The following is a 16,506-nucleotide window of genomic DNA, read 5'->3' as shown; positions in this document are numbered from 1 at the left end:
AGTGAAAATGTATATTCCAATAGATGATTCAGTTACAGATTAATATCTAATATAATGAAAACTAATACAGTTTGTTTATTTCTGAAACAATCAACATCTGTAAACTTTAAGGTAGGATGGAAAATACTACTCATTCTTAGTGGTGGCAAGGGACTTGGTCTCCAGAGCAATAAATTAAATGTAGGCAGAATGTGTCTTGCCACAATAGGCAACATAAAGGTGTTTTGTTTTTTTTTTAATTGGTCTTTCTCTCTCTATCTATGTTTCCCTCCTTTTCACAACTCATCTCTTAATTTTGTATACTTATGCTAACTATAGATAGCTCTTATGTTGAAAAGACAGTAAAAATAGCTCCAGTGAAATAAATTTCTGGAAAGAGATATTATATACACTCCCTAAGTCAGGACCTGCTGATTTGTTCCCTGAGAGAATGAAACAAGGGAAAAGGAAAAAGAAGAAAAAGAAAACAACTTTAAAGCTTTAATTTCTGAATTACAGCCTATTATGATTCAACAGAGAAAAGATGACTTCAAGTAATTTTGTTGGTCTGGTTTGGTTGTTTTTTGTTTTTATCTTTCTTTTAATATATATTTAGAGAGGAAAAAGAATGGAGTAGTTTTGTTCACAAGGAAGGAAAAAATTAAACATGTATGTGTTGAAATTATTTCCATTCAGTTTGTCCCATGGGTCTAATTCTTTGCTTGTCTTAGACTCCCTTCTGCCCTTAGCTTCAGAAACACAACTCCAATGAGACAACTGAAGTCAGGTGAATGGTGAATTAGAAGTTGTGAATATTTACTTATATGTTTTTATATATAGTTAGGATCACACTTTAATCTTACGGTAGTCACTATTTATGATTCATATTTTCATCTATTTCATGGATAACACATTTAAAAATAATTTATATGTCATAATCACTACACCACAGTTTAAAAATTGTAAAATTGGTAGCAGTGGTTCTGTGTAGAAGGGGATTTTAGGATATATGTAAAATGGAATAATATGTTTAAATTCCCTTTCCAATCAGTGCTCAAGTAACTTCTTTTGGGTGGATCATCTTCCTAGCCCTCCTTCCTAGCACGAGAGTCACTGTTTCCCGACACTATGATAGCAGTGGGCCGTGCACTCTACCAGTGCTTAACTGTATGGCCAGAACTTGTGAGCAAGTCTCTCTCACTAACTGAGCACATCAAATGTGCTTGTGTGTTTCTGTGCATCCCTAATCCCTAGCACAGTAACCTGTGTGCTAAATCAGTAGTTCTTAAAGCATGTCTGGGAAACCTCAGAAGCTTTCCAAGGAATCTGCAAGGTCAACTATTTTCACATAATAAAATGTTATTTGCCTCTTTCACTTACTCTCACATGCTCACAAGTGCACAGTTGAGTTTTCCAGAACTTAGATGACAAGTGATAATGTCATCATTCTGCTGGCTAATGAAATGTGTCTTGTGAATACTTGTGTTTTAAAAATTTCTCAGTTTTAATTTCTAAAATGGTGAATATCAAATAATGTAACCCAAATAATCAAAATCTATTTGGGGATCTTCAATATTTTTTAATAGCTTGTAAGGCTTCCCATGGAGAAGGCGATGGCACCCCACTCCAGTACTCTTGCCTGGAAAATCCCATGGATGGAGAAGCCTGGTAGTCTGCAGTCCATGGGGTCATGAAGAGTCTGGCACGACTGAGCGACTTCCCTTTCACTTTTCACTTTCATGCATTGGAAAAGGAAATGGAAACCCACTCCAGTGTTCTTGCCTGGAGAATCCCAGGGATGGGGGAGCCTGGTGGGCTGCCGTCTATGGGGTCGCACAGAGTCGGACGTGACTGAAGCGACTTAGCAGCAGCAGCAGCAGCAGCAAGGCTTCCCAAGACCAAAACACTTGAGAATGGTTGTATTAAATAATGAAAGCTGACACTCAAAGCCGTCTGTGTGCTAGGCACTTTGTGTACATTAACTTATTCAATCCTCACAATCGCTCTGAGAGTTGGGTATCACTCTCTTAGCAACTTGGGCACAGAGAAATAGCTCATCCAAAGTCCCACAGCCAGACATGGCAGAGCTGAAATGTGAAACCAAGGATATTTCTACTAGCTTCAGCTGATACTGATAACTTGTTTTTTTGATTAATGTGAGGTATTCATTTCTTGCTTACTTGATGAGTATCTTCTATGTGTCAAGCACTATATTAGGCACTTGTAAGACTAAAGTAAATGGGAGATATGGATTGTTCTTTCATCAAACTTTACCTTCCAGTGGAGAGAATATTCTGATGATAAAAATCACCAAATCCTTTCTAATGCAAAATGCATTTTTAGCATTAGTTTCATGTGCTCATTTGGGTTCTACTACTTCATGTCAATCTCTATGATTGTTAGTTATTTCATTTTTAAATAACGAAATAAGATCTATGAATTTCTGCTGCTGCTGCTGCTGCTAAGTCGCTTCAGTAGTGTCCAACTTTGTGCGACCCCATAGACGGCAGCCTACTAGGCTCCTCCGTCCCTGGGATTCAGTAGGTAATAAATAATAGTTTGGCCCAATATTCTTAATTTACAAAGTCAGGAAAATACACAAACTAATTTTTTAAAGATTTTAAACTCAAGCTTTAACTGATAAAGAATGTTTGGGTAAGTATAACTGACTGATGTTTCTTTAAGTTTGAACTAATCAATAGAATATGAAAAAATCATTTAAATTGTTTAATTATATTAGAAACTACAAAGTAAAATATCAGAAGATCAGTCTAAGTGGAAAACTACTTAGAATACATTTAACAGAAGACCACTCAAATGTTTAAATGTTGATAGAGTAAAAGACTGTAATGTTTTGGAGGCAAGATAATAAAGAATACTAAGTTTATCACACCAAGTTATAAGAAATCTTTTTCAATGGATGACTTTTGTGTTTATAATTCTATATAACTGATTTACATTTAAAATATATTTCAACATATGTTTTATTATTTGAGGTTGCCAGAGTTACTGCTCAATTTAAAAATATAACAAAATATTTTGAAAAAAAGACTACTGTTAGAAACTTACTAAGCGTGAACTAATGTAAAAGAATACCAATTTATTCTAACTTTTAGAATATCTAGAAAAATATTCTCCCAAAATCAAACTCTTTAATCAAAGTTGCATTGATTTAATTTATTAAAAAAACTTCCTATTAAAAACTGAAAAAAGGAAATAATATACTATTTTAAGCTAATTTTTGTGTAGAATTCCATGAAAAATTAGATTGGCAAGGAGAGAAGGAGGTAACAGCTGGGTGAACCTTGTATGTGAATAACATTGAGAGAAATAAAAAACTTTCAAAATACAGAAACATACCCTGAGGCTTCAACCTAGCTGAAGAACAGCCAGCAGTGGTACTCAAGCTGTTCTAAACTTGTCCTCTTACAGTAAACCGGGACGTGCAGCCTAAGATACATCCGTTTATTTGTGATGCACTCTAATTACATGTATTTTTTGTTATGATCCTATGTTGCATTATAAAACACCAAATGGTAAAGGAGACGAGATTTTGGTGACGTTCTATTTTTAAGCTTGAGTGGAATATACAGAGATATTTAATTATTATTCTTAATATTTCATATATTCTTTAAATACATTATTTACTATGCTTGAAATATTTCATAAAACTGAAAAAAACAGATGACAAAAGTAAAAATAAATACAAAGTCTTCCTCCTGAATGGCAAGTTTCGAAATCATTGCTAAAATTCAAGTAGCTTCAATTAACCCTGATTTTTATAAATTATCTTTCTGTGGCCCATCTTGGTATACTTTCTGGCTTCATTTAGGGGTGTCTATGAAGTGGCAGCTTTGCCTGACAACTAGAAGATCATTTGAGGGTCTATGAAGACAGCTTGTGTAAATACACTTTTGAGCAAGCTTTGCTTCTGCTTCTGACTTAATCTTCTCAAAATAAACCCAGTATGGATTAAAGAAATTAGACAAAGTGTATAACATCACAAAATAGCAAGTTTTAAATTATTATTCTGAATAACCTTTACAAAGTATATAGATATATATTTATATGTGCACATACATTCAGGGCCTCCCTGATTAAGCTCACCGGTAAAGAATCTGCCTGCAATGTGGGAGACCTGGGTGCACTCCCTGGGTTGGAAAGATTCCCTGGAGGAGGGCATGGCAACCCACTCCAGTATTCCAGCCTGGGGAATCCCCATGGACAGATGACCCTGGTGGGCTAAAATCCACGGGGTCGCAAAAAGCCCGACACCACGGAGAGATTAAGCACAGTACAGCACATACATTCACCTTTAAATGTAAAAATCACCTTGAACTAAATCATGACACTCAATATTGAAATAAAAATTACACCAGCGTTATAGAGATAAGAATCCAAACCAAAGGTGGTAATTACCTTCAAACATTTTACCTGTGGCTTCCTCTAGTGTAGCAACGTCAAGTCTGGGACTGTAATTTCCATAACCAGCAGCAGTAAAAGCCCGAATCTGGAAAACATACACCGTTCCTGGCTTCAAGTTATTAATGGAGGCTGAAGTGGACTTGGTTTTTAATGTCGAGTAGGTCCGTTCCCTTTGATCCTGGAAACAATATATACAGGGAATATTTAATTGTGATTACAACCAGACAATTTGACAGCCAATTCTTGCAATTTGTTTCAATTTGCTGCATTGTTTTTATAAAGGCTACATTGTACCCTGCGGAATATTGGAACACTGAGCCGTTTCTCAGATAATATAAAATGTAAATGTGACCACGTGCCTTTGTTCTACACATTTCAAAGAGAAATAATTTTGTTAAAACATTTATGATGTTTTGAGTCGTTGCTTTGTTGGTAGAGGGCACATTGGCAAGAACTATTAGTCATAAATATAATCAAATATCCTTTTGACCAAAATATAACTCCATTTGTAAAATCTATGGTTCAGTAGAAATCTTCACTTCATGATACAGTTCTCTTAATATCATTCCTGAATGTTATTCAGCAAGCAAACCATATGTTAAAAATTAACAAAGGTATTAAATCAAGAAATTTAGCTAACCACCACCAGCATAGTGAGACATCAATTGTTTTCATTAAAACCTACACTTCTCACAGAATAAAACCACTTTTGCTAAACAGCATTTAATGGAATATTTGAAGTTATCAATGTAAGACTTAATGTTTTAAATATAAAACAAAGAATTAGATACTTTATGATTCAGCAGTTTTTTAAATATCTTAGTTTCTCCATTTTTCAGATATGAAAACTGAGACTTGCAGACTTTAAAAATGTGTTTATCATGTTATATATGATAAGTAAGAATAATATAAAAATTCAAAGAATATAAAAACTCCATAAAACAATATTTAAATGAATAAACATTTAAAAGTTGATATGATTCTAATGTGCTCTTTATAAAAAAAGTTATAAAAACTACTCAGCAAAATATACGATTCTAGATAGGTTCTTACTTGTTCAATAATAAAACCTGCCCTCAACTGTGCCTGGTAATAAAAATATTCAGTGAAATTTAAAAATGTCAAACTGGTTGTTTGAATTATAATATTTGCAAAACTGTAAATAAATGTATACGTAAACTGGACTTAGTAAAGCTGATTTATACTGTCTGCATTATAATCATTTATAAAAGAGTTATATATATAAATATATACAATATATAAAAATATTATAAATATATATTTATCTAAAATAAAAGAATGAGGAAAAACTGATATTAGATGACATAATTTTACATATATATATATCTCACAAGCTTACATATATTATAAAGCAATAGTATTACTTGTAATATTATTTTGTAATTTGCAAATTCAGTAAACAGATATTCTGTTTCTACCATGTAAAAAAGTAACTAATCAAATTTATTCCAGATTTGTAAAATATTGTGTTGCACTATAAGAAACTTTACTCTCACTTACCACCTAATATATTTTTAAAACACATTTCATTGTTTTTGAAATCTGATGAAATTTCAGAAGAAACTGTAACTGTCAGAGCTCACTGGAAAACAGACATAACAAAACCAAAACTAAAATCAAGGATCCCCTTAGAAATACATTTGATGGGATAAGAAGTATATCCTCTAGTACAAAAATGAAGTATTTAAAATGTAACTTTGGCCATGGAAGTTATGTATTCATAAAGTAAATAATAAGTAAAAATATAACAAACTTAAAAACTTTGTTTTTCCATTAAAGTGAAAAACAAGTATCCATTGCCAAGGGTTAGCACTGTATGCATTTAAGTGATTTAATCAAGTCAATTCAGTCCCCAAATATTTACAGAGCTTCATGTTTCTATTGTGAAATTCTATCTAAATGGTTAAAATGGTTATGTATATTAGAGCACTTTAGCTAATTAAGTCAATAATAATAATAATAACGCATTATTACTATTACTACTAGTAATAATAATAGTTCCATGTTTCAAACCTTGAATCAGGTTTTCGGTGAGACGGAGACTAGAATATTTGTGAACAGGGGTGTGTCAGTCTTTCTGTCTTTCTCTAGATGGGTCAGAAGTAAATAAACTCAAACATGGAGTTACATTACTATTTACTAAAATTTAGCCATTACAGGCGACTGAGGGAGCAGCACTTGAGTTTTAGCCACACTACTTTTTCATGGAGAGAGGGGTGTAAAGAAATGATAGACATAACTAGCATGATTAGTATAACTTCACGAGGAATTTAACAGAGTGAAATATAATCACCTGACTACATATTTATTACAGAAAATAGTCTTATTTTTTTTCAAATTACTAAATTATTTGAGGCCACCATCATTATCAATGAAACCACATACATAAAATAAGTCATGAAGGGCTCAAATAGATAACCTGAAAGAAACATTTTCAGAAACACATTGGGCTCTGTGGTTTCTGTGGTACTAAACATCCTACATCTAATAATTAGGATATCAAAACTTGAATACCTAAACACACTACTAGTGGAATATTTTCACTGGTGTAACACAAAAACTTAATTCACAGAAACCATCATTATAATAATGAGCCAGAGATTCAGGGAGAGGGTTATTAAAATTGGCTAGCATCAACTATCCATTTTGAAGTAGCTCCAAGCAGTTGGTATTATAATGACTAGCTTTAGTCGACAGTGCAGTAGGATGACATGAGACACAGCGAGCATCATACGAGGTTGTACGTTTCAGAGGTTCTTAGCACTTACTTTCTCGTAATACTTGATTTCATATTCGGTGATGACTCCATTGGGATGTTCGGGTTCCTGCCAGGAAAGCTCCACACTCCGCTGCAGCACTCTCTCCTTCATTACTCCGCTCACTTGCGAGGGAGCTGTTTGGACAAGATGTGTCAATAAACAATGAGAAAATTCACTGGATGCCTCAAATCAAATGTCACAACTGATCAGTCCCATGCTGTGCCAGTTTCATTAAGGTAAAAGAAAGCACCTTTTCATAGCTCACAATTCAAAAGCTAATGAATATTCAAACAGGACCTTATTACTGTTCATAAACCTTAATAGAAATTTAAATTAAAGTGCAAACAGCAGAAGATAGCATTGTTCAAGTTAGTGAAAATGGAAACGATGGGGTTGAGAATGACAATTAAGCAAATAAATGCTAATTAAGGCTACAAAATATGATTTCAGATTAATCTCCAGTGATAAACTAAGTCCAAATATTTATTTCATATACAATGACAATACACTTTTTAAAAGAAAAAATAATTTAACACTGTGCCAGGTAAAGTATATGGAATGGCTACTTTCATCTTTAATGAAAGGAATCACACTTTAAAAGAGATGGTTTTATGTTTGACATGCATGTGTCTGTGTGTGTGTGAGTGTGTTCCCAAGAATTCTAATTAACCTTGAAAAAAAATTTATACTTCATTAGGTCAAGATGCAAGAAAATGCCAAGGCTTCTGTTACTTAAATATCAATATGTATGTGTGAACACATATACACACACACACAGATGCTTGCACATGTAATTTATACCTATGTAACCTAGGCTTCAAGCTTTAATAGAAGTAATTCAAGCTATAATTTTGCTTTCTCTTTCTATACAGATAATAATATGCTTAGAATTCTTTCATCCTAATTAGTGGCATATACTCTTTTTGGTAGCTAAGACTGTGGAATGTAGGAAACTAATTTGCTCTGTCTAATTTGCTCAGTGATGATTAACTAGTTGTCTTCTCTGTCTAAATGAGTAGTCACACTGGCTTGGCTGAATTTCAGTGGGGTCATTATGTTTCATGTATCATGCTCTATCTCATTCTGTAAAATATTTTCAGGCTGTTAATTTAATTTTCAGATGTCCAAAATTGTTAATAATCCTGCTGACAGAAAAGCAATTAAATGGGGCTAAAGCTGTTTAAGCAAGCTTCTGATGTTTATCCCTTTGGCTTTATTTTGTTTCTTCTACTTCTTAATATTTTCTTATATCAATGTCAAGAAAAGACATTTGTCACAGCTTTCTGGCTTGGCGATTTTGAGGGAAGGACCTGGAAGCTGCATGACTCCCATTTCCTCTCAGATTACTAACAAAAGCACGACTAGGGCAGATTAAGTGGAACAACTTTCCCTTTAGGGGCATGCAGCTGAAGTACTCAACATACTGTGTTTACAGACTAACTGTGTTTCTGATATGTTTCCAATAAAGCCAATTTCTAATAAAAAATCTTATTTTTTTCCATGACTTTTAAAACCTTAATATATGCAATGAAGAAATATTTGTTTCTAAAGTGATTTATCTCTCCACCCAAAATATTTTTAGCATCTCAGCAACTATGTGGTTCAAGAAGTTGCATCCCCAAACCACAGCCTTGGAAACACAAACCTCAACTAGTGGTGAGATAAGGTCTTATTGATACTTAGCCAGTAATCTCTAATAGTCTAATTTACTTAAAACCACTCATAAAATCTGTGCATGCTGCGTGCTAAATTGCTTCAGTCGTGTCTGACTCTTTGTGACCCTGTGGACTATAGCCCACCAGGCTCCTCTGTCCATGGAATGGTCAGGGCAAGAATACTGGATTGGCTTGCCATACCCTCCTCCAGGGGATCTTCTCGACCCAGGAGTCCCATCGCCATCTCTTGGTTCTTTTTACTTGGGAAGCCCCATAAAACCTGTATTTTATTTTCTATCAGTTAAAAAATAGAATGCAGCACAGGTGAGAATACTACAATAGTCAATACATAAATTACTCAGTAAGGCTGCTGGGCCTCCCATCAGGGTGTATGGCATGATGTGTGCCATTTGGAAATAGGTTAGATGGAAATTGGTTACAGCTAATTTCTAGGTCTCTTTTAGGAACACACATAGCTTCACGTGATTTGGAAGTGTAAGTCAAACTATAAAGCATTTTGCTTCGTTTCTATTACTAAACACTTAGCAGCAGCAGCAGCAGACACTGAATCCTGCAAGATACCATGGAGACTTGAGGTATAAATGTACCTAACTTAGTTTCTGACATGTTGTAGCAAGATATAAGCACAGAATGAGACTTGATTTCTGCAAGTTATACATTAACATTATACTCATTATTTCATCCTGAAAAAGAATTTACCAATAAAATGATGATAATTGAGGATTGAAGGGAAAAGATGCCAAAAATACACTTGAAATATATAGTATTTTGAAGCTCATGGCACTTTTGTATGAGGAATCATATCTGTCAGTGACTATACTCCTGATTTCCTGTGTATTTCTTATTTAAAAAAATGTATCCCTTGCTGATACTGTATCAAGTCACACATTTAAAAGTCAGAGACAGAAGTACTAGCATATAGCCCTTGAGAATAGATAAACTGCATGATAGGAAAAATCTTTCCCTATCTTATGTCCTTCAAATACAATACTTTGGTACATAAAAACTGATAATATTTTCCCTTGTGTTTCAAAATCTCAGGCATAGAGAATATACAACTCACAAGATGTACAGTTTATAAATAAAATTATCTCTAAGCTAATCAGATTCTAGCAGTCATTCTTTTCAGATAAAGTTATACACAGAAGTAAAATTGAAGGAAGAAATCTTAAAACACATTGATTTCTATGGTTAATATATTTTATCTGATAAATTAATCACACTGTGACAGTTTCACTAAGAATATGATCTTACACCAAAATAGTCAATTAACTACAATCTGAAGTTCATTTTGAAAAGAATATGCATACAACTAACCAAATTATATCCATACTTAAGAACCAAAATGGCATTATGACATTTACATTATAATTTTCAAAATAAAGTGAAATCAAATCTTTTGTAATTGGAATTAATGTGAAGCTAATAAATATTAAATAGCAATAATAAATTTCCTTCATTGGAAAATGTAGGAAAACAGGCAAGATTTTAAACATGACTTTGTAGTAGGATTTCTAAAAAATGATTAGCAGATTAATTTCTCACCTAAGTTTCTAGAAATATTCAAATATAAAAATTCAACTGAAGGAACAGATGGAACATTTTGCCCTTAATTATTTTCAAGACTTATCGGGGACATATTTGGAGTCTATAAAATGACAGTGAATGATGATCTTGGAAAATACAGAAATGGTTTCTGTGTTTTAAAGTGGCAGATCTCAACAGCATAAAAAGAAAGTCGATAAAGTTGATGCCACAGAAAAGCAAAAGTTGAATAACAAGCCAAAAGGTAAATTTGTGGGCAATGGGATCATTAGTATGAGTCTTTGAATCGAAAATAATCAGTAAGAATGGTGGGTTTATGTACAGACCTGAACCAATCAATATTTTAGAGATTTTGAGATGCAAGCACTCATGCATGATCTTTGATCTCAATTTTCAATTAAAATCCAAGTACTAAAAAATATATTTAAATTACAAGATGGAATGTACTTATAGGGTTTCCCAGGTGGCCCAGTGGTAAAGAATCTGCCTGCCAAGCAGGAGACTTGGGTTCAATACCCAAGACCGGGTTCGGAAGATCCCCTGGAGAAGAAAATGGAAACCCATTCCAGTGTTCTTGCCTGGAAAATCCCATGGACAGAGGAGCCTGGAGGGTTACAGTCTATGGATTTGCAAAGAGTCAGACCCAACTTAGCGACTAAACCATCACCATCTGTGTACTTAGAAGGGCTCCATTTTCCCCCCACCCCCACCAAAATATTAAGCTTACCTATACTTATGGAAACATTTCCTAGCACAAAGTGAGAAGAAAGACAATTTTAAAACATAATGTAGTCAGTCAATGGCACTCCAAAGTTCATACTCTATAATCTCTGGACTGTGTAAATTTGCAACATTACTAGGCAAAAGGGACACTACAGATATAATTAACGTTATAGACCATACAATAAAGATATTTTCTTGGATTTTTTTCCAACCTAATCACACTATCCTTTCTGAACAGAGAGATTTTTTCCACCCAGGGTTAGATAGATGTTGCAAAAGGCTGAAGCCAAAGAGATGTGAAGAATGAGAAGGAATCAACCTGCCATCGCTGGAGGGGATACCTGGGAAACACAAGATATGAGGGCAATCTTTAAGGATCAAAGTCATGCCACAGGTGTTTAGAGGCAGAGAAATAGAAACCATGATAGAAGCACAAAGACTTGGAATTCTGACAACATCAATGAGACTGGGGGTAGATCTTCCCCAGAGTCTTTAGGTGAGCTCCCAACCCGTCTGATAACTTGATTTCTGTCCACTAGGCTGGCAGTTGAGGCTCCAGCTGAGCCCCACAGTCCCACTGTATGCAGACTTCTGACCCACAGAACGTGGGGATAAGAAATGAGTGTTGTTAAGTTTCTGTGGTAACTATGTATGGTAACAGTAGAAAATTAATAGACACAGTAAAGGAAAAATAGACTTAATGGATTTTAACAAAGTTGATGAAAAAAGTTTAGTGATAGGGTAGTTTATACTAGTGTGATGTATCAAAATTTACCCTGAAATAACATGAAGTCAAGGAATTTTGATCTTGATTAGGACTCAAAACGTATTTTATAGAAAAGAAATCTCCATTATACACCTGGAAGAAACTTTCTTTTTGTGATTAGAACTTCAATGAAGCTCATAAATTTGATTTTGGACTTAAAGAAGTAATTTATTGATACTTGTTATTTTCACTACATTTCAGCAAAGAATGGTGAGTGGAAAATAGTATTTGTATTTTAAACAACACAATCAGGTAAGATGGGTCAACAAGTACTTCAACAGATACGAAGTTGTGTAGAAATCTTTTACTACACAACTAAAGTTGTTGTATCTGTTGACATTTTTTAGATTCCCATTGCCTGCATGCATGCTCAGTCTTTTTAGTCTTGTCCGACTCTTTGTGACCCTGTGAACTGTGGCCTGCAGGCTCCTCTGACCACGGGAATTCTCCAGGCAAGAGCACTGGGGTGGATTGCCATGCCCTCTTCCAGGGGATATGCCTGACCCAGGGAACGCCTCTCTTACGCCTCCTACATCAGTAGGCAGGTTCTTTACCATGAGCTCCACCTGGGAAGCCCATCAGCCAACTGAATAAAGTTAATATCATTCCAATGGGGTAATAAAACACTTCACAAGAACAACAAAAGTCACTCCTCAGCTAAAAAGAGCCTTGTTCTTTAAGCAACAGTCAACATCTTCGTAAAAATGATCTACTAATACATCTTTCTGGAAATAAATCTTTTTCTGTCATCAGCTGATTAGTAACCAATTATTTGGATGTTTAATTAACTACTGTAGGAATTAGTAAGCCTGATTACTAATTAAAATAGTAATTCTCTATTAAAATGCTTTAAGGGGCAAAGACCTGAGGTTTATCATGAAAGCTACTACGGCCATTAGTCCTAAACGTGAAACTGGACTCCTGCTCAACTGTGGTTAAGTGCTGCCTAAAATATTAATTGATGAGGAGTAACTCTAGGTGCATTTGTATTTTCATAGAATTATTATGTAATTGTAACTATTAACACAAATTAAACTACTGTAAAAATAGGTAGGTACAAATTAGGCAGCTGTCCAGAACTAAGTGTACTATTCACACCAGTCCTACCTAGAAAAGAATAACTAAATTATAACCCAATATTGTTCAGCTGGTAAAGAATCTGCCTGCAATGCCGGAGACCTGGGTTCGATCCTTAGGTTGGGAAGATCCCCTGGAGAAGGAAAAGGCTACCCACTTCAGTATTCTGGCCTGGAGAATTCCATAGACTGTATACGCCATGGGGTCACAAACAGCTGGCCATAACTTGAGCGACTTTCACTTTCAATCTGACAATTCAGCGAGTCTAAGGAGGTCTTGATATTGAGTCATACATGTCACCTATGTTTTCAATCAACAGTTAATATTTTTTACTAGTTCAGTTCTAGTCAATAAATATATGGCATTTAGTCTATGCAGGGCATGGTGGCATTTCTATATAAATTTACAGTTTGCTGTGCTATACTCTGCTGTACTTAGTGGTTCAGTTGTGTCTGACTCTTTGCGACACTATTGGCTGTGGCCTGCTAGGCTCCTCTGTCCATGGAATTCTCCAGGCAAGAATATTGGAGAGGGTTGCCATACCCTCCTCCAGGAGATCTCCCTAACCCTGGTATGAACCCACATGGCAGGTGGACTCTTTACTATCTGAGCCACCATATATCACCTCCTTTCTTCCCTACTATAACTGTGAAGGTAGGTACCATTGTTCTATTTTATTGATGGAAAGGCTGAGGGTTATGGAAATTAAGTAGCATCCACTCAGAAAGGGGAAGATTTTGGAATCAATCACATTTTAAAATTCTAATCCCATGCCTTTTTTCAACTACACTGCAACAATTCTAGGTGCTGGCACTTCTTGAGAGCAGGTACTAGAAGCAGAAAAGCTGTTAAGCCTCACACTTAACATTAGTTGAGAATCCAGGAGGGGCCATAATGATGACGAGACCCTTAGGGGATGCATTTTAGAAGGCAGAGATGATATCATTTTAATAGTTCAACATCTTGATAGTTTTCATTTGTGCTATATTTTATAACCTGTATCATTTAACACATACAGATACGCATTGCTCTTTAACCAGCAGTCTGTGGATGTACTATTGATATATTTGACCAGACACTTATAAATATAAGCATGTTCCCCTCCCATGTCTTTCTCTTATAAATTATGCTTCAATAAAACTGCTGGCAAATTGGTATTTAATATGGGTCATCTAAGGAGGATAAAACATTTCAGAGTGGTTTAGTGCCTGCAGGTGAAAAAAGGTAGGTGAGGTTATATGGATTGAATAGGTAAAACATGCCATTATTAAAACTCACTTAGAATCATTGCTTTATCAAAGAAAATTGGGGCTAAATAAAGTTAATATTACTTAAAATGTTTTAGACAGTGACACTCAAAGTGCAGACTGGCTACTCCAACTGCAGAAGCAAATTTTTGGCCTATGAGGAGATGATGAAGTTATGTGAGAGGTACACCTAAGTCAGCAAGCATTTTTTTGTTCTTGCTCGGATAACATTTTTTTCTTAACAGAACTTTCTTAAAGAAGAAGCATTAAAAAAAGGAAAGAAGCATTTATTTTTCTTTACAGGCTCTTTGATCACGTTCTTTCTGGTGCAAGCTACTTGTCACATACTAGCATTTTTAGTAGCAATGACTTTTAAAAGTATATTAGCATTAGTCTGAAGTACACTTCACTGTTACACTGAAATGCCCAGAAGGTAATATCACTATAATATTTTTATTGATTTCTGATGTTTCATTAATTTTAAAATTTAACATGTAATTTTTTCACTACTGATTATTGTATAACCAAAGTATTGTATGGGCTTTACCATGCTGGTGGCTTAGACGGTAAAGAATCCACTTGAAATGCAGAAGACATAGGTTCTATCCCTGGGTTGGGAAGATCCCCTGGAAGAGGGCATGGCAATCCATTCGTATTCTTGCCTGGAGAATCTCCATGGACAGAGGAGCCTGGTGGGCTACAGTACATAGTGTCACAAAGAGTGGGACATGACTGAGCATTTAAGCATGGCACAAACTATTGTACAGACTACAAGGTTGACAAGACCCACCTTCAGGGAGATTTTAGTGTAAGAAACAATTTAGAACATGAATATGCAAAATTTGAATGCACAACTTAAAGCATCGATGAAATATGAACCAAGTGCTAGCAAATTATCGGGAGGCAGTAAGGAGTAAAACACATAAAAACTTTCATTGTTGCAAAAAAACATCTGTAGTTCAGTGTTTGATTGGTGTAAGTCTCTGTATTCAGTTGCATCCGACTCTTTGCAGCCCCGTGGACTGTAGCCCACCAGGTTCCTCTGTCCAGAGAATTTTCCAGGCAAGAATACTGGAGCCATTCGCATTTTCTACTTTAGGGAATCTTCCTGACCAGGGATTGGACATGGGTCTCTTGCGTTCCCTGCATTGGCAGGCAGATTCTGTACCATTAGTGCCACCTGGAAGGCCCATTTGACTGGTATAACTACATAAGTTAATTATCAAGAATGTTGATATTGTGTCTATAATCTGCATGAAATAACTTTCTATCGCAAATAGTAACAGAGCCAGGTTCAAGACTGGACCCAAGAATTTTTCTCTGGTGGCCTCTACAAATAAGTTACAATTCATTGAATCATTCTTCATCTGCTTCAGCTAGTAGAGATCTTTTTTTCTAAAACCCTATTTCCCTTGTGGATAGTACTACACAATGTAACAATTAATTTATAGCTATTTATCTCCTCAGTTATTCTGATGCTCCTTGAAGTCAGGAAATGTGGTGAAGCAGGAGAGTAAAGGAGTGAAGAGCACGGGATCATGAGTTAGTCTACCGGGTGTGCACCTGGTTTCCAGCACTTATTTGCAAATTATGCAATCGTGAACAATGAACCAAACTTCTTGAGCACTGGTTTTCTCAGCTTTAAAACAGCTATAATCAGAGTACATACTTTATAAACAGAACTGTCTTGGAAATCAGTACATGATTACATGTTAAATGTTTAAAACCATTCCTGCGACATGGTAAGAAATATATACATATATGTATATTATTATTCTACATTTATTTTGTTTGTGTTAGACTTACTGATGCCTGGGACCCATTCCAGAATACACTGATCTTGGGGTCAGATTCAGGCATAATTATTTCAAATGGTACTCAGATGAAGCTGATGAACAGCTAAGTTTGAGAACAATTGCTCTGAAGCTTTGGCAGGAAAATAAACTGTCAATTCAATGTGGAATTTCAGGATTGTCTATAATAAATGCTGGCAAATGTGAGGTTTTTCAATATTGACAGGTTTTATTCAATTTCAGTAATTTAGAAATGACCAATTTCTATAATTTATACTTTCTATTTTATATATGCCAGCTAAACAGAAAGACACTGAGGCTAAGTCATTTAGAAGGAACATATCACTGTAAAAAAATCAAACAACTACCAAAATGGAAAGAGGACAAACACATATTCTTTTCAAAATATTATATATTAAGTTGAGAGAAAAATACAAATGAAGCAATCTCTTCTATTTTATGTGATGGGGAAACTATTAATTTGGTTACTTTTAA

At 34.9% G+C, this 16,506-nt stretch overlaps 1 protein-coding gene across 6 annotated transcripts in view; it reads right to left on the bottom strand.

Moving 5' to 3' along the window:
• EPHA7 (EPH receptor A7) overlaps positions 1-16,506 on the bottom strand; it is a 210,693-nt gene that overhangs the window by 31,596 nt on the left and 162,591 nt on the right. For 4 of the 6 annotated variants that reach the window (XM_024996777.2, XM_024996778.2, XM_024996781.2 and 1 more), the window contains exons 6-7: positions 7,194-7,318; positions 4,399-4,582 (exon numbers count right to left, since the gene is read on the bottom strand). In XM_024996777.2, the coding sequence (XP_024852545.1) occupies positions 4,399-4,582; positions 7,194-7,318 (309 nt within the window). The remainder of the gene's footprint in view (positions 1-4,398; positions 4,583-7,193; positions 7,319-16,506) is intronic. The other 2 variants (XM_024996780.2, XM_059889796.1) reach the window with 1 other exon arrangement.

Source organism: Bos taurus, chromosome 9 (assembly GCF_002263795.3).
Source record: "Bos taurus isolate L1 Dominette 01449 registration number 42190680 breed Hereford chromosome 9, ARS-UCD2.0, whole genome shotgun sequence".
NCBI classification, from domain to species: domain Eukaryota; kingdom Metazoa; phylum Chordata; class Mammalia; order Artiodactyla; family Bovidae; genus Bos; species Bos taurus.
This window is presented reverse-complemented; position numbering and strand designations above follow the sequence as displayed.